This window comes from Macrobrachium rosenbergii, chromosome 46 (genome assembly GCF_040412425.1).
Source record: "Macrobrachium rosenbergii isolate ZJJX-2024 chromosome 46, ASM4041242v1, whole genome shotgun sequence".
NCBI lineage: Eukaryota > Metazoa > Arthropoda > Malacostraca > Decapoda > Palaemonidae > Macrobrachium > Macrobrachium rosenbergii.
The window spans coordinates 50,999,695-51,022,433 of NC_089786.1; the positions used below are offsets into that span (position 1 = coordinate 50,999,695).

General features: G+C 37.2%; 1 protein-coding gene across 2 annotated transcripts in view; it reads left to right on the top strand.

Moving 5' to 3' along the window:
* Nucleotides 1–22,739, top strand: part of LOC136830324 (CKLF-like MARVEL transmembrane domain-containing protein 4) — a 74,548-nt gene that overhangs the window by 47,280 nt on the left and 4,529 nt on the right. Inside the window, exons 2-3 of one of the 2 annotated variants that reach the window (XM_067089754.1) lie at nt 15,187–15,354; nt 19,878–19,979. In XM_067089754.1, coding sequence (XP_066945855.1) covers nt 15,187–15,354; nt 19,878–19,979 — 270 coding nt within the window. Of the gene's footprint in view, nt 1–15,186; nt 15,355–19,397; nt 19,521–19,877; nt 19,980–22,739 lie in introns of both variants that reach the window. The other variant, XM_067089753.1, reaches the window with a different exon arrangement.

Consider the following 22,739-nt stretch of genomic DNA (forward strand, 5'->3'; position numbering starts at 1 on the left):
CTCTCTCTCTCTCTCTCTCTCTCTCTCTCTCTCTCTCTCTCTCTCTCTACAGATACAAACATACAAAAAGAAATATAAATTACAAAGCAAATTTTTTTGTTGTCAGATGAGTCTCGGACACATAGTTTTGGACCTTATCTCTCTCTCTCTCTCTCTCTCTCTCTCTCTCTCTCTCTCTCTCTCTCTCTCTCTCTCTCTCTCATTTTTAATATTTCCTCTAATCTTGTCTTATCTATACTGTTAATAGAAATAAAAGTTCAGAGGCCTATGATAGGCGTAAGTTAGGTTAGGTTAGACAAGGATATATTTAAGAATAAAATAAAATTTTTAAAGCATTAATCTAACAGGTTCTCTCAGCTGAGATCCCTCTTGCAACATACGTGAGTTTTGTTGTTTTTCTTACTAATTTATTTGTTTGTTTACTCTTGTTGTTGTTGGCAAATAGCTGTAATGCGTGACAGGAAGTGGTCGCTATAAATGCTTTTAGAAGGTATCGTTGCCGTGGGTGAAATTCTCGTTTTCTGAGCAAAACTCCCTTTGAAAGTTTTTGTATTATCGTCCGGCCGTTGGCGACCGGTTTGTTTACAAGAATTTGGCCATCTTGTTCTTCATGTGAAATAAATGATTTACAAGCAATAGCATTGTTAGTATTTTGTCACATATCATTAATTATTATTCAAGATGCCCCTCTTAATATGTAGAGTCTTTTAGAAATTAAATTGACGTTTATTTAGGTGAATATTTTAAGTAAAATGATGAATGTGAATTGCGTGGGAACTCAACCTTTTCCTATGAAGACAAAAACGAAGATTCTATGACCAGAATGAACTCGGACACGGCAGAGAAACCATGCCTACAGAGAGGGAACAAAATGTGGGGGGAGGGGGGGTGGGGGAGAAGGGAGGGGATTTTTCAGAGGTCAAAGGTCACGCAGGTAACGTTGATGAATTCAGGGAAGGTGAAAGCGAGTACTATGCTCCCGAGTGGGTCCAATAGAAGAGAAACTCGATTCGCTTTTTTCTTTTTTTTCTTCTTCTTCTTCTTCTTCTTCTTCTTCTTCTTCTTCTTCCCTTTTTTGTTGTAGGAGATGAGGTCTTTTAGCACGGAGAAAGCTGCTAGCTGGGTTAATGACGGGGAGTTGGTGAGTGAGAAAGGTAGACAAAGAGAGAGAGAGTTACGAATATTAAATACATTTTAGAGATAATCCATGTGATTCACTTGATTGCGTTCTGATTGCATTTGTAGGAGATGAAGTCCCTTAGCACTGAGAAAGCTGCTATGTTAATGAGAGGGAGAGAGAGAGAGAGAGAGAGTTACGAATACTAACTACATCTTGGAGATAATCTTTGTAATTCGCTTGATTGCGTTCTGATTGCATTCGACGCCTGATTTCCGGCGCTTGATGGCAATACCTTATTAAAATCTTTTTTCTTTTTTTTATAAACACGTTTAACAACTTTCTTCGGCTCATTTCGCGTCGTCAGCGGAGAACGAAAGCAAGGAAGGCATTCCGGAAATGAAGAAAGTGCTTTTGGGTCACGAATCTAATCGAGTGCCGTGTTGTAATGTTTGTGCTGACAGCATCCCAAACCCGAGTTTCAGTTCTGGGTCGGAAATGAGAATTGTGGTTACGAATTCTTTCGAACAAATCTGTCTCGTTACACTTATTTTTCTCCTTTGGTTTTATTTTCGTTTTATTGCTTGTATCCTTTTTTTCATGTAGAGAGAGAGAGAGAGAGAGAGAGAGAGAGAGAGAGAGAGAGAGAGAGAGAAAAGTTATATCCACTGCACTACGTCATTTCTTCTGGATGTCATTGTATCAAAAATAAAAGGAGCTATGTTCAGTATATTGTAATCATGAGAGAGAGAGAGAGAGAGAGAGAGAGAGTACGTGACCAGTGGCGATCTGATCAATGCTTCGTTGTGTCTTCGCGTCCTTATGGAGATGTTGGTATTTTTTTCACCATAATGACGCGGTTAGGACGGGAAGTCCACTCTCTCTCTCTCTCTCTCTCTCTCTCTCTCTCTCTCTCTCTCTCTCTCTCTCTCTCTCTCCATTCACTCTTTCTTTTCTTCATATAATATGGTTCACCTTTCTCTTTTCTACTTACCTCTCTCTCTCTCTCTCTCTCTCTCTCTCTCTCTCTCTCGTTCTAATTCCCTCCCCATTCACTCTTTCTTTTCTTCGTATAATATGGTTCAGCTTTCTCTTTTCTACTTAACCCTCTCTCTCTCTCTCTCTCTCTCTCTCTGTCTCTCTCTCTCTCTCTCTCTCTCTCTCTCTCTCTCTCTCTCTCTCTCTCTCTCTCTCCCGCGTAGGATGATGTAGGCGGGAGGACTCTCATCGTGTCGGAAGCTTTTTTTCGAATCCACGAACTGGTTCCTACTTTGTACTCTCTTGGTCCTCCCCAGCCACCTCCCTCCTCCCCTTCACCCCCTCCCCTTCTCCTCCCTCCCCTCCCTCCTCCTCCCTCCCCCTCCCTCCCTCCCCTCCCCTCCTTCTCTCCCATGCCCACGGAGCAAGGTTACTTGCATGGTTAAGTGGGATACTTGTAAGTGTGTCTTTGGCTGTTTCTTCCTTCCTTCGTCGTTTCTTCGTATTATTCTGTTTTATTTACGTTTTCCTGTTTCCTTTCTGTTCATCTTCTCATACTCCTTTTCCTCCTCCTCCTCCTCCTCCTCCTCCTCCTCCTCCTCCTCCTCCTCCTCCTCTTCTTCTGATTTTCATGATGTGATAAAATAGGAGCGTTTCCATGCAGTCAGGAACTTCCTTCTATTCAGAGAGAGAGAGAGAGAGAGAGAGAGAGAGAGAGAGAGAGAGAGAGAGAGAGAGAGAGAGAGAGATTCAGGCCCTCACGTAGTTAGCAAAGAGTACACATAAACACTCACACACACACACACACACACACACACACACACATATATATATATATACTGTATATATATATATATATATATATATATATATATATATATATATATATATATATATATATGGACATACGTTCATATAACTCATACATAATTATAAACAATCCCCAAAGTATAAATATGTATGAGGACATGCCACTAAATACATAACAAGCCACAGCTCTTGTATAATTACACATGCATGTATAAGCATACCCACACGTGCATTTTTCCCAACAGCAACAAACTGTAAAATCTATTTATAGTGTGAATATTATTATTGTCTAAAAATATGACACCGCGAGAAGCGGCCATAACTGTCTCTCATCAGTAATCCGGTGGCCCAGTACTGGAGATTAATCGATTGTAAAATATCTGGCGTCACAGCTATCAGAGTCGCTCGGGAGATCATAAACGTGAAGAACAGATGTGTGGAAGTGGTGGTTACAGGTGTGAGAGGTAAATAAAAGAGAGGCAAATAAAAGAGAGAGAAAATAAAAGGGTAAAATCATTTGGGTGTCTGACTCTTTAAAGGTGTCGCCACCTGCTGGTTTTACATGGGAGGGTATGGGGGAGGGGGTGCCCTTTTGAGATTATGGCACATGCCCAAGTTCTTGTACTTTGAGGCACACACACACACACAGCCTGTGTTGGGCATCTCTCTCTCTCTCTTTATGTAATATATATATATATATATATATATATATATATATATATATATATTTTATATATATATATATATATATATATATATATATCATCAAAGGACCCATGTGAAATTTTCCAAGTTATGTCTTCCCTGTGCATTATGTTTCACAAATCTCCACTTATCTCCAGCCTCCCACTTCATAGTTGTCATCCAAGTAGGCCTAAAAGGTCTCCCAACTCACCTGGTGCCCACAGGAGCCCAGCTGACACTAAATCATTTCCAGTTCTCCCATTCGAAGGACTTGTCCAAATCATCTCCATCCCCTTTTCATCTTTATCACATCTACACGTGGAACTTCCGTAATTTCCCTTATGGTATCATTCCTAATTCTGTAAATGAAAGTTGAAGCGAAGATGCAATGCATTACTACCCTAAGTTCTCCATGTATTTTAAATTTACTTACATTTTACTATTTTGGTAATTTATTTTTCCTTTTGTAATAACTAACCACTTTCTGTATTTCCCATTACCTTCTGTTACTTCTTTTCAATGAACACTGTAATATTCTTTGGAAGAATGAATTTCAAGTCAGTGGCCCCCATGGTGGGCTTGTTCCATATGAATAGGATTCAGCTTCTGAGTAATAATAATAATAATAATAATAATAATAATAAAGCCTTATTCTTAAATCGACTAAATTTGTTATATACACAATGATGCATATAATATAGTTACGTATATTCCCACATTCGTAAGCAATAAGGTCCCATACACCATAGCGTATAACCACCTCCATTCATAACTCCGTCACGAACTCATCACACTGCCTTCATAAACGCGGTGCGTTCTTGAACATCAATGGCACCATAAACTGGCATGGCACCACCCTCCTCACTGCCATGGTGCCATGAGCGTGCATGATGATTGCTTGGGTCTCTCGCAAGCAGACTGTCAAAACATTGGTTCATTGGGCGTGGTTAGAGGCTGCTAATAGATGTGTCATGTTTTTTTTCTCGGATTTTCCTCTTTCAGTGGGGCCAAGTATCACAGTTTTTTTTTTTATCAGTCATGTGTTTTATTTTGATTTTATCACTCGTTTTTATAGTGGCTGGTTTTTATTGCGTGTTGTTGCTATTCCCCTTTTCGTTGGTTTGAATTTTGTGGGATTTTCATGCCTTCCATTCATAGTTGATTTTTCTTCACTCATTATCGTTCTTTTATTATTCCTTTAATTCATCTTGTAAATTATGTGACGGCAGTTTTCATCCATGTTCTTTCGTCTCTCATAAATTTATCTTGTCAGTTTTTATCAGTTTTTTCGTTGCACACGTTTTTATCATTCACGTTTTTATCACAGATTTGATTCCTTCCATATCTATCTCAAACTTTTTCATAAGTGCTATTTTTATCGCAAATTTTCTCCCCTTAAAATGATTTCTCATATTCCTGTGTCCATCTTTCGCCTTTGAAAAATGTTTATTTATATTTTTAACTGTTATTCTCCATAAGAGGCTTTTTTTGTGTCATTGAAACTACCTGCTTGAAAGTAGTTTTTCAAATCTAAAAAGCCCAAGAGATTTTGATGTTATATATATATATATATATATATATATATATATATATATATATATATATATATATATATATATATATATATATATATATATATATATATATATATATAAATATAAATATATATGCTGACTCCATTTTGACAATATCATCTACGAAAGTATTGTATTGTGTAAATTTCAATCTATAAAATACTGTACAATTTGTGTCTTAGCAAAAATATATTTTGTAATCTGTTCTTGGTACGATTTTTTTTAAAGCATACGGTTTAAAATGAGTTTTTTTATGTGTAAGTTTCAGTTTAAAAGTACAAGAGTTCTTGATACTATATATATATATATATATATATATATATATATATATATATATATATATATATATATATATATATATATATATATATATATATATATATGTATATATATATAGTATATATATTTATGTGTGTATAAATTATAAATATATATATATATATATATATATATATATATATATAAATTTATATATATATATATATATATATATATATATATATAAAATATATATATATATATATATATATATATATATATATATATATATATATATATATATATATGCAGAGTCAGATTGACAATATCATCTACGAAAGTATTTTGTTAGCTGAATTCCAGTCTACAAATACAATTCACGTTTGATTAAAAATATATTTTATAATGTGTTCATGACGCGAATTTTTTTTGTAAAGCTTCCGGCTTGAAATGAGTTTTTTACATGTAAGTTTTAAGTAGAAAGTCCAAAGAGTTCTTGATCCTGGTATATAGCCTATGCAGAGTCCATTTTGACAATATCATATATGAAATTATTTTTCTTAAATGAATTTCAGTCTACAAATACAATTTGTCTTAGAAGAAATCTCTCGGGGTTTGGAACCCCGAAAGTCAGAGGCTTCCAGGGATCCTGGAATGTGGCCAAAAGAAAGATATACAGAAATAGTGTCCGTTTTTTTTATTTTCTTTTGGAATTGGAGATGGAATTTGACCTGGAAAGCAAGGAACTTGACCTTTGTAAATGGAGGTGAAGGTCATACTTATTCTGAGCTTGAAATCTTTCCTCATTCGTTTAGGATAAGTCATTTGTTTCTTAGAAAACACATTGCACAATTGTTTCAGGCCTGCGGTCCCTCAGTTTGGGTTGGAAAAATGAAAATACGTCCGCGGATCCTTACGGTATTAATTATGATTTTAAATTAATGAAAATATTTATTTTAGGCTTGAGAACCCTTTAGTTTAGTTTGGAAAAAATGACAGTACGTTCGTTGATCCTTGAAGTATTAAATATAAATTTACGCTAACGAAAATATCTACTGACATTAAATTTGGAGGTAAAATTACCATTGAACATACGTCACTTCTCGAGAATAGTATGTGGTAGGCATATTTGTGCTGAGAAATCTTTCCCATATTCATTTGTCTCAACATGAGACTCGTTAGAAGAGAATCCTCAAATTCTCATTTCTCATCGGGAATTATTTTGTGAATTTCATCCAGGAAACTGTAGCTTCTCAGGTGGGTGATGAGAATAATCCTCTCTCCAATTCCCATTTTGCCCCGATTTCGAAATAGAATTCTCATCAAGTATTTAGACGTAAATCTCAATCATTAAATCGTGTTCTCTGAATTTGAAGGTGAGAATCATTTGTATTCTCCATACCCATTTTACCTCGATAGGTGCGGCGTTGGATGAGAATTCTCAATAAGAATAATTAATATAGTGAGAATACTCTCTCCCATATCAGAAATCTCCTACACGGTCTCTGCCAAGGTCTATAAAGCTTCGTCTCTGCCCATACCCACCAAGGCCGGGCTAGGGCACGCACGCCCTCCCGCCGCCCGTCCGTCTGGTGGACCCACGCCAAAATGCCCGCCTACCTCAAATTCGTGGGCGGAGTGTGGGTAGCGAAAGAGAGAGAGAGAGAGAGAGAGAGAGAGAGAGGGGGGTTATTTAGTCTTTGCGTTTCGTACTTATATTCTCTCGAATTGTTAAGTGATTTGAATGGGAGATTGAGGGTGGAGGTTCAGGTTATACTGAGTTTAAATGGCATGTTTTTGAGGAATAAAAGACTTTTTTTATCTGGTAGTTTAAATGCACGAGGATTATGCAAAAGACTCGATTATATATGTACAGTATATATATATATATATATATATATATATATATATATATATATATATATATATATATATATATATATATATATACATGTATATATATATAACATATATACACGTTACTAAAGGACCTCATTCAAACTGGATGGTATCTAATGGAGTATTTATTCAGAAAAGTTACAAAGCTTTCTTGGACAAATAGTCCACATTTGTCCAAGAAAGCTTGTAATGTTTTCTGAATAAATACTCCATTAGATACCATTCAGTTTGAATGAGGGTCCTTTTAGTAATTCTACTAATGCACAAAACAAATGTGTATGTTTTAAATTTAATATATATATATATATATATATATATATATATATATATATATATATATATATATATATATATATATATGCATAAATAAACTGAAAAAATGTCACAAAGACTTAAGAAACATCACAAGAAAACCCAAACCACATAACATCAAGCAACATCATCAGAGCCTTTCGGAACCTCCCAGTCACGTAACCAACATCTTGATTGAAAGAGAAAAAAAGAAAATTCTTCATTTTTATTCCCGGGTGACCTTGAGTTCCGTCTTATAAAGGAATAAGAAAAATTCCTCTCTAATTTTGCACACCTGTTCGTCTTTGACCTTTTTTTTTTTTATTTTTTTAGCTTCTTGGGATCATTCTCTTGATCAAGGTCAGAGTTTGAAGGTCTGTCTGTGAAGGTTCGTCTGTGAAGGTCTGTCTCTATGAAGAGAATATCTTGATGAAGGCCCCCAGCCGGTTTTCTTTGGGTCTAGAGGAGAGAGAGAGAGAGAGAGAGAGAGAGAGAGAGAGAGAGAGAGAGAGAGAGAGAGAGAGAGAGAGAGAGAGAGGAGGAAAAGATTAAATGTAATATATAAATGATAAACTGAAAATGTGATTGACACAGAGAGAGAGAGAGAGAGAGAGAGAGAGGAGAGAGAGAGAGAGAGAGAGAGAGAGAGAGAGAGAGAGAGAATTTCATTTAAAATTAAGTGACAACCTTAAAATGTACTTAACACACGCACACACACAAACACACACACACACACACACACACACAGAGAGAGAGAGAGAGGAGTTTGACAAGCCATATTAACTGACCTCATGTGGGTACCACGATCGATGGTATAAATTTATTATTATTATTATTATTATTATTATTATTATTATTAGTTTAAGTTGTCCTCTGAATACTTTCCAAACTCTCATAGTCATAGTGAAAGAATTTAGTCGCTATTTAGAAAGTGACCAAAAAGGATGTTAAACCAACGTAAAGGAAAAATTAATTTTATACGGGACTTAAGGATTGTGTTATTATGTATACATACATATATATATATATATATATATATATATATATATATATATATATATATATATACATATATATATATATATATATATATATATATATATATATATATATATATATATATATATATATATATATATGTATGATGTCATACGCGCATGCGCAGTGCCTGAATATTGTCATTCTCCAACCCTCTGGTAAATAATAGATTTGTGTGTGAGTGTAAATTCTTTGCTTGTTTGTTTGTGTGCGTGTGTGTGTGTTTACGAACGTTAGTTTTCGTATATATTTCGTAAACAAGAACTAGGTAATGTGATCTGTGTACAAAGATGTCTTGCGACTGCCGAGATGGTTGATTGTGGACAAATTAAGAGAGAGAGAGAGAGAGAGAGAGAGAGAGAGAGAGAGAGAGAGAGAGAGAGAGAGAGAGAATTTATCGTGTATATATTTCAAGTAAATCTATGTTTTTAAGACTCAAGAATCCTCAGGAGAAGGTAAAGGACAGAGAGAGAGAGAGAGAGAGAGAGAGAGAGAGAGAGAGAGAGAGAGAGAGCATGGATAATTCGTGGCACTTGGTGGCTGTAAATATTAAATAAAATACTTTAAACGAGAGAGAGAGAGAGAGAGAGAGAGAGAGAGAGAGAGAGAGAGAGAGAGAGAGAGAGAGAGAGAGAGAGAGAGATTAGTATGAAAAACTGAATAAATGTTGTTGGGAAAAATTTAAATTAATATTTTCATATTCCACATTCATAAAAATAAATACCATTTAAAACGAAATGGAGAGATTTTAAGAAAGTAAAATCTGTTCACTCCTAGCAGAAGAGAAAAAGAGAGAGAGAGAGAGAGAGAGAGAGAGAGAGAGAGAGAGAGAGAGAGAGAGAGAGAGAGAGAGAGCCCATCTTCCTGGTTGGACGGGAGCCAGCCATTCTTGGGGCATGTTACACACTCTGGCGGGCACAAGAAGAGGAAGAACTTGCTAACCAACCGTACCCATAAGGTCGAATAATGACCCTCTAAGCATAGGGGCACTTGGTCCTTATGGGGGGAGGGGGACGCCGGGTAGGCACTCCTCAGTGCCAGGGCAGAGAGCCTTGGCATGACCTTGTACCCTAGTTGTCAAGACCTCGTCATCATCATCATCATCATTATTATTATTATCATCTTCTCCCCCTCTTCCTCCTCCTCCTCCTCCTCCTCCTTCTTCTTCTTCTTCTTCTTCTTCTTCTTCTTCTTCTTCTTCTTCTTCTTCTTCTTCTTCTCCTCCTTCTTCTTCTTCTTCTTCTCCTTCTTCTCCTTCTTCTGCAAAGATGAATGAGCGACTCTTGAATGGGAGAAGATTCTGAATGCAACTTAATCCGTCTCGATTGGGTCTAATTCCCGTATGGTCCGCGTTTATCTCTTTTGGAGGGGGGGGGGGGAAGGGAGTGGCGGTGAGGGTGTTCCTTGTTGCCAACGGGGCGAAGACGAGGTCTTATTGCCAAAGGTATGTATGGTAAGTCAGAGTATATATCGTAAAGGATAATTATTTAGTGCTTTTTCCATGTTAAATATAGTGATTAATATGTAATGAGTGTTTTCTATTATTTGAAAGACGAATGATTTCGTGTTATTCATGTTTTTCTGTATTTTGTTTCATTCCCTTTCATCTCCTTTGGTTTTTTATTTGTTTTCTCATGTATTGGCTTACATGGAATGTTAGCTTATTCTCATTGCTTGTATTTTAATAATAATAATAATAATAATAACTTGTTGTGATATCATACCTATTTACTTATTAGGATTGTATAATTTTAAAATAATGTAAAGCCTATAGTAGGCTTTCTCATGCCTTTTGTTAGACAGTCGTAAATGGTTCCGCATAAAGCATTTATAAAGATTAATCATTCTTGAACCGTAAAAGAAAAAGCAGCCATTTTGTCCCCAGGGCAGCCATATTGGAATTTCAGAAAATTCCTTGGTAGAATTTCATTGATGCCATGTCTTCTTTTCTTGCAGTTTTATTGGAATTATTAAGAAGAATCATGCCTGGATTCCAAAACAGACATTTGGGAATCTGGATTCCAAAACAGACATTTGGGAATCATAAAACCACAAAAAAATGAAGCAGCCATTTTGGAATCCCCAGAACAGCCATATTGGAATGTTAAAACCTTCCATGTTAGAATTTCAGTGGTGTCGTGTTACAGTATTTTCTTACAGTGTCATTGAAAGTATTAAAAAGATCCATGTCTGTATTCCTAAACAGACATTTAGGAATCACAAAACCAGCCATATATCAACTATAAAAGTCACTGACCTACAAAAGTAGCCATGTTGAAATCCCAAAATGATTTATACGTGAGACACTGAAGCCGCCATCTTGAAACCCCCTTCTTCCTCCCCAAAAATAAGAAATATAAACAGCCACATTTGAACAATGAAAGCAGCCATGTAGGTGCATGCTGTCTCTATGTGGACTGGCTGAAACCAACCAGTTCTCGCTCGTCTAAGGCCCACCAGTCATCACACCAATCACCGCCAATCCGATTTTCCCCCAGAGTAAACTTCCTGTCTTAACCAGGCGTGTTTACCTCACCTAATTTTAGCTCGAGTTCCTCATCATGTGTTTGTTTATCAAAGGGTCTTAGTTGGGTTGAACTGATTACAGAATTTAGGCCAAAGGCCAAGCACTGGGACCTACGAGGTCATTCAGCGCTGAGAAGGAAATTGACAGTAAAAGGCTTGAAAGGTGTAACAGGAGGAAAACCTCAAAGCAGTTGCGCTATAAATCAGTTGTTAGGAGAGGGTTTGAGGAAAGTAAAATGGAAGAAAGAGAATATGAAAGGAGGTACAGTGTTGCATGTCAGTGGTAACGTTGCTTTTCGTGGTCTGTTTACGGCCATGTTGCTTTCTTTCTCTATTTCTCTATAAATCATTAGCTGTAAAAATTTTTTTTTTTTTTTTGGACAGAGTCAACAGACTTGCATGAAAATCCAAGAGGCCTCCGAAGGGAAATCAGCCTGCAAAGAGAGAGAGAGAGAGAGAGAGAGAGAGAGAGAGAGAGAGAGAGAGAGAGAGAGTAAATAAGTAAATAAATATGAGGGAACAGAGAATAAAAGTGACACTCCTGAGATTCAGGAGCAGAGGAGAGTTGGAATGATTTTGGTCCTCGCTCTTAAACATTTGGAGATGGGATGATTCCTCCACAACTGCACACTAGGCAACAAAATATTCCATTAAATGATTTTCTTTTTTTATAATTTTCTGTTGCATAAAGGATTCTAGAACTAATTGCATCATTAAACAAGTAAAAAATGCTCCGAAGTTTCTTCGGCGCAATCGAGTTTTCTGTACAGTCGCTACAGCCTATAATCAAGGCCACCGAAAATGGATCTATCTTTCAACGGTCTCGGTATAATGCTGTATGAGCCGCGACCATGAAACTTTAACCGCGGCACGGTGATGGCCTGGCCTATATCGTTGCCAGAAGCACGATTATGGCTAAGTTTAACCTTAAATAAAATAAAAACTACCGAGGGAAGAGGGCTGGAATTTGCTATGTTTGATGACTGGAGGGTGGATGATCAACTTACCAATTTGCAGCCCTCTAGCCTCAGTAGTTTTTAAGGTCTGAGGGCGACAGAGAAAGTGCGGACGGACAGACAAAGCCGACACAATAGTCTTCTTTTACAGAAAACTAATAGGTTTGACCACCATCCAGTTTTGCCCAATTTTCGTGTTGCAAAATCAACTTCCGGGCCAAACTACTGACCGTTTTGTTGCATAACCACAAACTGTAATATGAAATGTCTGTTTTCGTGACGTACAAAAATAACCTTAGTATTGCCAAGTTTTGCCCAGTTTTCACGTAGCACAAGCAACACCAGTTCAGTTTCTCTTATGCATTCAGGTTTATTATTCATTTTCCGTCTTCTCGTGTTTATATAATCGCCAGCCTTCAGTCATTCATTGAATGTCAATGTGTTTTATGGTAACAATCTCTCAGGTCTTATTCAGATACACATATTTAGATACACATACATTATAAATACTGTAGTACAAATATCAGAATATCTTCACTGAGATCAGAATATCTTCACTGAGAAACAACACACTTTACCAATTGGCTGGTTTTGGTAAATTGGCGTTACGTCTACTATAGACGTTGCAAACTCCAGCTTCAGCCAATTAGGTCGATCTTTCATCCCATTCTCTAGCAGGCTCTTGAATTCTCTTTCTCCCTCTGTATATCCTGAATCCTTTAATTAAACTTGTCCTCCTTTTTTACACCTCGAGGCTTCCTGACACCAACTGTCAGCCAACATCTTCATTGGCATCTCTGCCTACATGAAGTTTATCGTACTCGCGGATCCAGGGGGGCGGGGAGCCCACCTGGGCACGTGCACCCCCCCCATGAAAAATAATGATAAAATAATAATATTGAAGATTTAGATAATAATACAAATATAAAAATGGGGAAAAATAAAAAAATCGATTAAAGAAATATATATATACTGTATATACATATATATATATATATATATATATATATATATATATATATATATATATATATATATATATATATATATATATATAATTTACGTATGTATATATTATATACGACATTTTTGGACGCCTCTAACGCAAGCAAATATACTGACGCATTTGCGACCTCGTCGCTAATTTTGTCGCTTCTTCGCAGACTTACGACACTGAGATGCTAATAGGTGCCCCGAACGTGCCCCTGTGTACGACGCAGAGCTAATGGTACGGAATTAAACAGTCAAGTACGGAATTTAAACAGTCACCGGATTAAACAGTCCTTATGGCATTCATCAAGGCAGTGTCTCAGCCTGAGACTGTCTGTCTGTCTCGTAAATCAGTCTTAATATGGCCACTTAACCAATTTTTTTTATTGTTTGTTTAATTGTTTATTGGTGTTTTCTTTCACCGCATTCCCACTTTTTATTAGCCGTCATTTTTTTAGGTTTCTGTAAAGGAAAACTATTGTGCCGGGTATGTATGTCCGCCCGCACTTTTTCTGTCCGCCCATAGATCTTCAAAACTACCGAGGCTAGAGGGCTGCAAATTGGTATGTTGAACATCCATCCTCCAATCATCAAACATAGCAAATTGCAGCCCTCTAGTCTCAGTAGTTTTTATTTTATTTAAGGTTAAAGTAGCCATAATGGTGCTTCTGGCAGCAGTATAGGACAGGCCACCACCGGGCTGTGGTTAAAGTTTCATGGGCCGCGGCTCATACAGCATTATACCGAGACCACAGAAAGATAGATATATTTTCGGTGGCTTTGGTTATACGCTGTACAGAACACTCGATTGCCGCATTCTTGTTTTATTATTTTTTCTGGTACATATGCTATTTTGCGCTCTATAATCACAGCATTTTATTGATATTGCGACTTGCTTACAATGAGTTGTTTTTTGTTAAATTTATGGTGTAATATATATATATATATATATATATATATATATATATATATATATATATATATATATATATATATATATATATATATATATATATATATATATATATATACATCTTTTGGGTTTCAAAGGCTTGCACAGTACTGGTCGAATTTGGCTCATATTACTTGAAAAGTTTTAGTAAATATTGACATAATTTATATTTTTCTCACCATATCCTTACCCATTTGGTTGGGCACGTTGTCAAATATACTTATACTTTAAAGTATTCTCACTTTTTGTGCACTAGGTCAGGTAAATTCTTGTGTTTGGTAATTAAATTTATATTAGGTGCAAAGGACATTTTACTGTTTGCAAATGCTGGAAAATGCTCCCTAAAAACTGACTCCTGCAAGTGATTAAGAAGAAGAAGAAGGTTTGTTGTTGTAGGATAAGATAAGCATAAGGTCCCTTATCTAGGCAACCTCATTTCGCGATCATGCGTTGTTCTATGCCAATAAATTGTTCCTTATTCCCCAAACCAGCCCCTGAACACCTGATAAACTGTATTGCTTGTTTTTTATTATTATTATTATGCTGGCTTACGCTAACACAGGCACTTGCCAAGTGAGGTCAAGTGTTGAAGTGTATAAGAAGCCTGGTGTGGACGTATGAACTCATCCTACCATCTGAGACAACAAATAATGAGTATTGCAGTTGGTTTTGAATAAATTGGCGTAATACTAGCACAAGCCCTTTCCATAGGATAGGCTAGCCCTTAAGGGCTTGGGTATGGAAGGGAATGGGAGGCCAGGTGTGGACCTTTGGATTATACCAAACCAACAGAGATGACAAACAATAATGGGCTTTTCAAATTAAAAGGTCAGATTGAGAGATGTCAAGCCATTGAAATGTTTATTCAGTAGGCTTACTTCACAGAATAGGCCTATTTCCACTGTTGTGTCCCATTACCTGTATACAATTAATTATATAGGCTTGTCATCTGTGATTGTATGTACTGATTAATTAATTTTATTTCATTGATAACCATAATTTTTCTATAGATCGTTGACTTGTATAATGGCATGATTATATAGTCTAGTCATCTGCAATGACATTTACTTTGAAATATATTTCCATTCATTAATGACCTTCATTTTTCCGCAGATCATTGGCATCCTGTGCATGGCCTGCGCTGCCCCAGCCTGGACCAGAGGAACTCACTGGTTCCTGTTCGTGGTGGTCACCGCCTTCGTCTCAACCTCCCTGTGGTGTTTCATTTACCTCCTCAACCTCAAAGGCGCCATCAACCTCCCCATTGACTGGCTACTCACCGTGAGTGAAACCACATGGGGGGAAGGAACCTCAAAACCCCACAGAGAGGGGCTTCTCCCTGGGGTTTATCACTCTTGAGTAACCCCAGGAAGAAGGTCCCCCTTTCTCCCAGTTTCAAGTTTTGTTGTGATAGAATGGGGAAAACTTCCTCATAACCTAATGAGGGGTTTTCCTTTGATAATTTTGCCTTTCATTATTTCGGGATTAATTTTTTGATGGTTTAGTATTATTACTAATTAAGTCTCATTTTGTGATCAAAGATTAATAGCTATGTTCTTGTAACTTCATGGAGGTGCCACCCTCTCCTGTTTAATTTTTGTGAATCTGAATATATTCCTTTTCAAAATAACTTCATTATTATTAATATATCTCAAGAGACTCTTTAAGTTGAAATAAATGAATTAATGTGGAAAATATTTAATCATAATGATTTTCAAGTCATCAGTCATTTTCTCTGTGTTAGATGTTGCCCACAATCTTTGAAATCCAAGTGACATATTTTTGCTTAGCTTTGGAGTGTTTTGGCTTCAGAAAGATGGATGGATAACTATTAGATTGGTTTAAGGCCAGGGCTGTTCCCACAGCCAGAGGCTAGAGAATATAGCCAGAATGTCATTGTGAATGGTTTAAAGTTGCTGTTTCCAATGCCCTGGTTGTGTGGTTAGTACACAGTTGCCCATACACATCTACCCAGTTGTGTTGTTAGTACATAGCTGCTTATACACACCTCCCGGCTGTGTGCTTAGTATACAACCAGGTGGTGGTGTTAAACACTCGGATCTAATCTCGCAGCTGGTACTAAAACCTGTTGCTAAGCAAACACCTTGGCAGTAGGAATAGAATTTCTGTTTTATTTATCGCTGGCATTTGGTTCTCAAGTGGACAGGTATCAGTTATCAAATAGAAATACTAAAAAGAAAGGGGAGTGGGGTCCAAATTTTTAATCCTTTTCCCCAGGCTCAACTTTTCCCACATTCTAACCCTAATGCCTCTTTTCGGTTTTAGAAAAACATATCTTGCCTTAGGTACATCCCAGATGAATTAGCCAAAATATTTAATCAGGTTTCTTTTCCCTCAGTCCGCTTCTTGGCTTCTTACCTTAATCCCAGTTCCTTAGAGCAGTGTCATGATACCCTAGGTGGTATATACCCAAAGGTGTAGTTGCCCAGCCAGAATTAGAGACATTTGATTAGATTTAGTCGCTACGGGTGCAGAAGAGCTTGAAGTTTGAAAATAAATAAGTAGTTTGTAAAATATCTTTGAAAGTGTATGTTGTGATTCATTGAGCTCTCAGCTCCATCATGTTGTTGGAAAAGTAGAAGTTGGTTTTAGCAAACTTCAGTGCTCGTACACAGGAAAGGTTTGGATTCTAGTAGGCATAAAAGGCTGTGTCACTTTGGTTATTGCTAAGAATCCCAAAAATCTATGGATGCAGTGGTAGTCACAAGTGTAATTCACTTGTATACACCTCTTATTTTGTTTTAGTTTCTAATTTTCTTTATCAAACTTTCAGCTGTCCACTGAGAGTGCCCCCACTTAATTCGTAAAGAAAGAATGAATTACATAGTATACCCATGTGTATTCAAGCCTTTTGTGTCAATAATTAGAAGCTGACAGACATTTGATAAGGGTGAAAAAAAAAAAACATTCATTGAGGAGACCGGTTGACACCTACCTCCCTATAAATTAGAGAATTTCATTTCTTCCCCAAAACACAGTAGACAAGAGCGGCACATCCTGGTCAATTCCCAAATGGGGGCGTCTGTAACAGTAGGTTTTGGTGTAGCTTAACCACGGTGTACTTACAATTTGCATGCGCGGGAGGAGTGATTGAATGCGCAGTGCTGTGTCCATAGTTAATGAACATCAGCTTTGAGCCTGGCTTGTGCCATCAGCTGGAGTTACAGCGAGGCGAAACGTTTCATCAGTCGTCAGTGATGGCAAAGGCTAGGCTGAATGCTGAGAGTGTGGAATAAGCATCCTAACAGCTAGCAGAGAAGGGGTGTAGAGACCTCATGTCAGTCTTTGCCCTCCGTGTAAAATGGTTTTGTCATTTGTTATACATACTAATATTTCCACGGTATTTCATGTATGATATTGTATATTGCAGCGACTGCATGATTGATTGATTTATACATAGTCTTTGCATCACTTGAAAATGGATTCTAAACTGTACAGTGCAGTTGAATGTGTTGTGTTTGTCACTTGTTATGATTTGAATTATGAAGACGAGTTCATTTCAGTAAGTTCTTCATGAGAGTGGAAAGCACTGTTTGTTAAGTGACAAGGAAGATTGTCAACCACCCTCAAAGAAAGATAGGATGAAGTACTTGGGAGGGAGATTAAAAAAGTTGCTTTAATGACTGGCTTATTTTAACTTCTGTGGAGAGTCATGCTAAAGAAATTGAAAAAGTGTTAAACACATTTCCACCCTGATAAATTTTCAATCTCAGCCAGTTGCTTCAGGGGAGTAATTGTTCTTCCTTTTTTTTTTTTGCCCAACAGAAACATAGGTTAAATTATTAATTGTTTGTCATATTTTCTCTCAAGAGTAATACTGGATGCTACAGATTGTACTAGGATACAATCTATGTAATATTAATTGTTTTTTTTAAATAGTCTTGGCCATAAACTATAATCAACATTTGATCAGTTCTGTGAAGTTATTGAAAAACTGTGTAACAAATCTACCATTCTTTATCATCACTAAAACTGGTGAAGGGGTTATTTCTCCTCAATAACAACATTAAGAAAATATATTGACAACTAATTCCTAGGTCAGCAAACGTTTTATAAAAAGTTATAAATCAGTATTATGGAGAGAGAAAGATTTATCATGTAAAATTTAATCAGTTGCTTATTCAAACCATGTAAAAATAATCCTTTAGAATGACCCTGTTGTACATATATAGCAAACCTATTTTCTGTCTCTTGCACTTCTTGAATGAATATATTGGGAGCTTAAGAGAATATTAAATATTGATGTTTAACTAGAGTTTCTTTTAACTTCAAGTAAAAAAAAACTAATGTAGTGGGTGATGGGTCATGTTAAAATTACCCTCTTCAGAAGATATGCAGCATATTTGAGAAATTTTTATGTTACACTATTTTACAAAGATTTTTGCCCTCATTTATAAAGAAAATCCATTAACTCAGTTTTTACATTGTGATGGAACACAATTTTGAGTAGCCATGCTCATTTTTGGCAATTACAAAATTAGCTGTTTTTGATCAAAGTTATTTTTCACAAGTAAATTAACATTCATTGGCCAGTACTCCCCATTATATGGACTTCGAAGACGTTCCAAGATGCGTTAAGAATCCCAATAGAAACATCTTTTGAAATGATATAGTCAGAGGCCTGCATATTTTTGTGAAAGAACAGAGGTCCCTCAAGGAGATGTTGAGAAAGAAGTGGTCCATTCTAGATTTTAGTCGTTCTCCCAACAAAACCAGACCGTATATTCAACAGGAAATCAAATGGGGTGAGGATTGTTGTTTTTGAGAATGTCCTAAATTCTGATGGCTCCAGTAAGTTTAAACTGTGTGTGGCTGGTCATAGTTGTGCCTGATGCTCCTGTGCTCCTCTGCATTCACATTGGCAAATGTAGGTGACGCCAGTTTTCTACAGTTCTTTTCATCCTGAGGCCCACTGGGATTATTGAAATATTTCTCGAAGAAGTGAACTGCAGGGAATGCTGCCGGTATTTGGTGATGTGAATATTAACCAGCACGGATCTGCGCGGCACAACTCTAACCAGTTGCACATGATTGTGATGCTCTGTGCTTGTTTGCATGTGAATGATAATAATTATATTAATATGTATCATGTTCCTAAAAAACATATAGTATCTTGATTGTGCCATGAGATTTCCATGTGTTTTGTTGACCAAGTAAATCCTCACCCCTGTCGTTCTTCTTCTCCTCCTCCTCCTCCTCCTCCTCCTCATCGTCTTCTTCCCTCTTTGTGGCCAGAAAACAACCGTGCGGTTGATTCCCTGTTGCAGTATCGTGTGCTAATTATTCCTCCCTCTTGCTTGCAGGAACTCATTCTAACAGCTATCTTTGCGGTGCTTTACATAATAGCTAGCATTGTCCAGTTAATCTGCACAGTTACAAGGCCGAGGCCCCCGAAACGGCTAAAGCCCTTCTACATTTTGTCAGGGGTAAGTATCGGCGTTTGCAGTGTGCCTCATGCTTCTTGGTTCTCTCATTCCTTCCTCTTCTCCTCCTCCTCCTCCTCCTCCTCCTCCTATGGAATCAATTGCAGTAGGTAACCGACTGACAGACCTGCCACTTATGACAACCAATTGGCTGCCAATCCTCGGCTTTCTCTCGAGAGGGCTTATTCGTAGGTGTCGTGGATTTCGATTATGTTAGGAAGCCAAGTTCTGGGCTGCCCAGTCCTTACAGACTCCTCTGAGCTCTGATGGCGTCCCCCTCCCCCAGAGACGGCCCCTATCGACTCACCCCCCTTGCTCAGTCTTTCATGGCTACGAAGGACCACCGCCTCTCTTTTTCAGGAGCTGCTCAATACCAGTATTACCACCCTGCTCTATCTCATTGCCGTCATTGTGCAGTTCTGCAGTATCACCTTGGAACCGGAGAGAAACATCACAGCAGGGGTAAGACGGCCGCCACCTCCTCCTCCCCCAACCTCCGAGTGACTTAACCACCTTTCTGTAGTACTCTAACAGTTCCCAGCAGTAACCTTCCTCCAGCAGCCTCCCTGACTAATTCAGTTCCTATACTGTGTATTGTTTCTGCCCCCTGTAAACCAAAGTTAACTTGAACTTCACTACATACCTGACGTTCCTCACCCAAGTAGAGGTCAGTATATCTGGAACTCATGTAACAGACCAGATAGTACCTATTTTATCATGGAAGTTCAGTACTGTACAGTACAGTGTTTGCTCCAATTGCATTTAGTTTTTTTGAACAAGTTTACCTTCCGTATATGTGTTAGATTCTTCTTTTCTCCAAACTAACGACTGCTCAAAGGACGTGAAGACAGGAACTCATCGTACCTTTTACCTTTTTAACTAACTCAGCCCATTAGATAGTTGAATTTTAATATTAGCATTCTAAATGCAGGAGTAGTTTGGGTGTGAAATAAAATCGTGTCAAAACAGAAGACCAGTGGTTTGAAGAGAAGAAATCAGGAGATCAAAAGTGATGAAAAAAATGTGTATAATTATAAAGTGAGGAAAGCTTTGGTGTATATTACTGAAGCCTCTTAATCTAAAGGTTTTTCTGTATTCTCAACAGTCACCTGTTCTTCCATTAATACTGACTGCTTCCAGCTACCTGGTTCTTGCATATCAATGAAGGCACCATAATAATCATATTTTCACATTTTTTGTCTTGAATTATAATGGAACTTTTATTATTTTACTTATCAGCAGGTACTGTATGTATCTGCATTGTTTTAAGAACCCTGATGAATTGTTGTTTAGTGTGATCACTGATTTCTTGAAGTTATTACAAACAAATTTTTTTTATTAATATTTTCCTGTATTGTCATTGTTCATGCTCTGCATTTTGGTATGCTAATTTACTTATTGTCAGTGTGGTTTACTAATTCCATTCTTTTTACAGGTTTTTGCAGCAATTTAGAATTTAAATCAAACTGAAGATATTAGAATTAGTGTTTTAGGAGCGTGAGAAGTATATACTTTGAAAAATTGCTGATGCAGGAAGTACAGTAGATAAAAAAGTCATTAATTATGAAATGTTGCAATAAAAATTTGGACTACCAGACAGCTCCTTTGTCAGCTTAGTTCAATTGTAAAAGATTACCAGATTCTTTAGCCCATAGCAGGCTGAAAAACTGGTGCCATCATCAATAGCAGTGTTGGGAAAGACTGACCTATAATGAACATGACAGCTGATGAAGAGACTTTTTCTGACAATATCATCATTTTGCAAAAGTGATGTGAAAAACTCAGAATTGCAGCACACTATAAAATGTACATAAGACTAAATTATTGTTGACCAAAACCCCTGACCCAGATTTGCATAAAAAAAATTGCCCTGAATCAGTACTGCAACACAGGTATTAACAGTTTAGTAGCATAGCTCAGGTTTGTAGCAAAATATTTTATATTGCTAAGTCAGCTGCAAGCTGCAGGAATGACACAGTTGAAGTTATGTATCAACATACAAAAATTGTAGTGGAACTCAGGTCACCAGTAACCCAGCAACATACTTGAAGACTAGTAGAAACCAAAGGGAACACTGCTGATATCAGCACAGACTACTGAACCTACTGGTGTTAGCAGCAGATAAGAACAAGAACAGCGCAAGCCCAAGGCACTATTCAAGTGATGGACTAGAGACATGGTATCATTAGACTTGGAAAAGAGAGCACAAACAAGTCATCAGCAAACTTGAGCAGGTGTCCAAACTTAAGCTGATAGTGGAAAAAGGGGCTCAACTAGGGTGGCTCCAAAACATGTTTGTTAGAGTTGGCATCCCCACCCATCATTTATCTTCTTTAATCACATGGTTCCTTACAGGTTAAAAAGTTCCGATTGGCTGCTCAGAGAGCAAGAGCCAGTGCTAGCAGGAAGCCAGCTTAGTTTAACAACAGAATACTGTACATCATAATATGAATAGATCCCATTGCTATAAATCATACCACTTGAATTAACAGTTCTAATATCTCTGGCCAAGCCCCCATCAACAGCATTGCAATAGACTGTCACAAACTCAAGCCATAACTGTGCTTGGATTTGAGAAGGCCCTCCATTCTATGAAAAAATAAATGCTGGGTATCAGAAACTCATAATACCTGCTGCTTAAAAGCATGTGCAAACTCAGGTCATTACTGTATTCATCAATAAAGCAAATAAATTTCAAGTTTAAAAACTACTGTTACCTCTAGTCAGTGGTATCCCAAATAGCAATCAAATTATTAATAAAGGCTCTTCCATGTCAGTGGCTTGACATTGTAATTTAAATGTGGTTCCTACACAAGTAACACAATGATGACCAGAAAGGTGTACTGTTGGATACTGTAGTGATATTTTCAGGTTCCATATGAAGGTGGTCTTCTATCATATCACTTGCTATACCAAACAGTAAGCATTGATACATTGCTTGAAGTCATAAACATTAAATGTCATCCATGAGAAATCATGCTTGCAAATACAAAATCACTTGAGAGGAGCAGAGAGACATTGTATGAACCCCAAGTATGTCATGTTTCATTACGAGTTGCTGAATTGAAACCTGTTCCTCAGTCTTATCTTGTGACAGGTGCTTTTAAGCCCATTAATTTAGGCCCTGGAATTACTGAAAGTGTTTTCACAGTGATAAAATCCATATGATTCCCCCTAAGGGTTAGATCCAGAGCTCTGATCCCTTTTGCTATGCTTATCAAG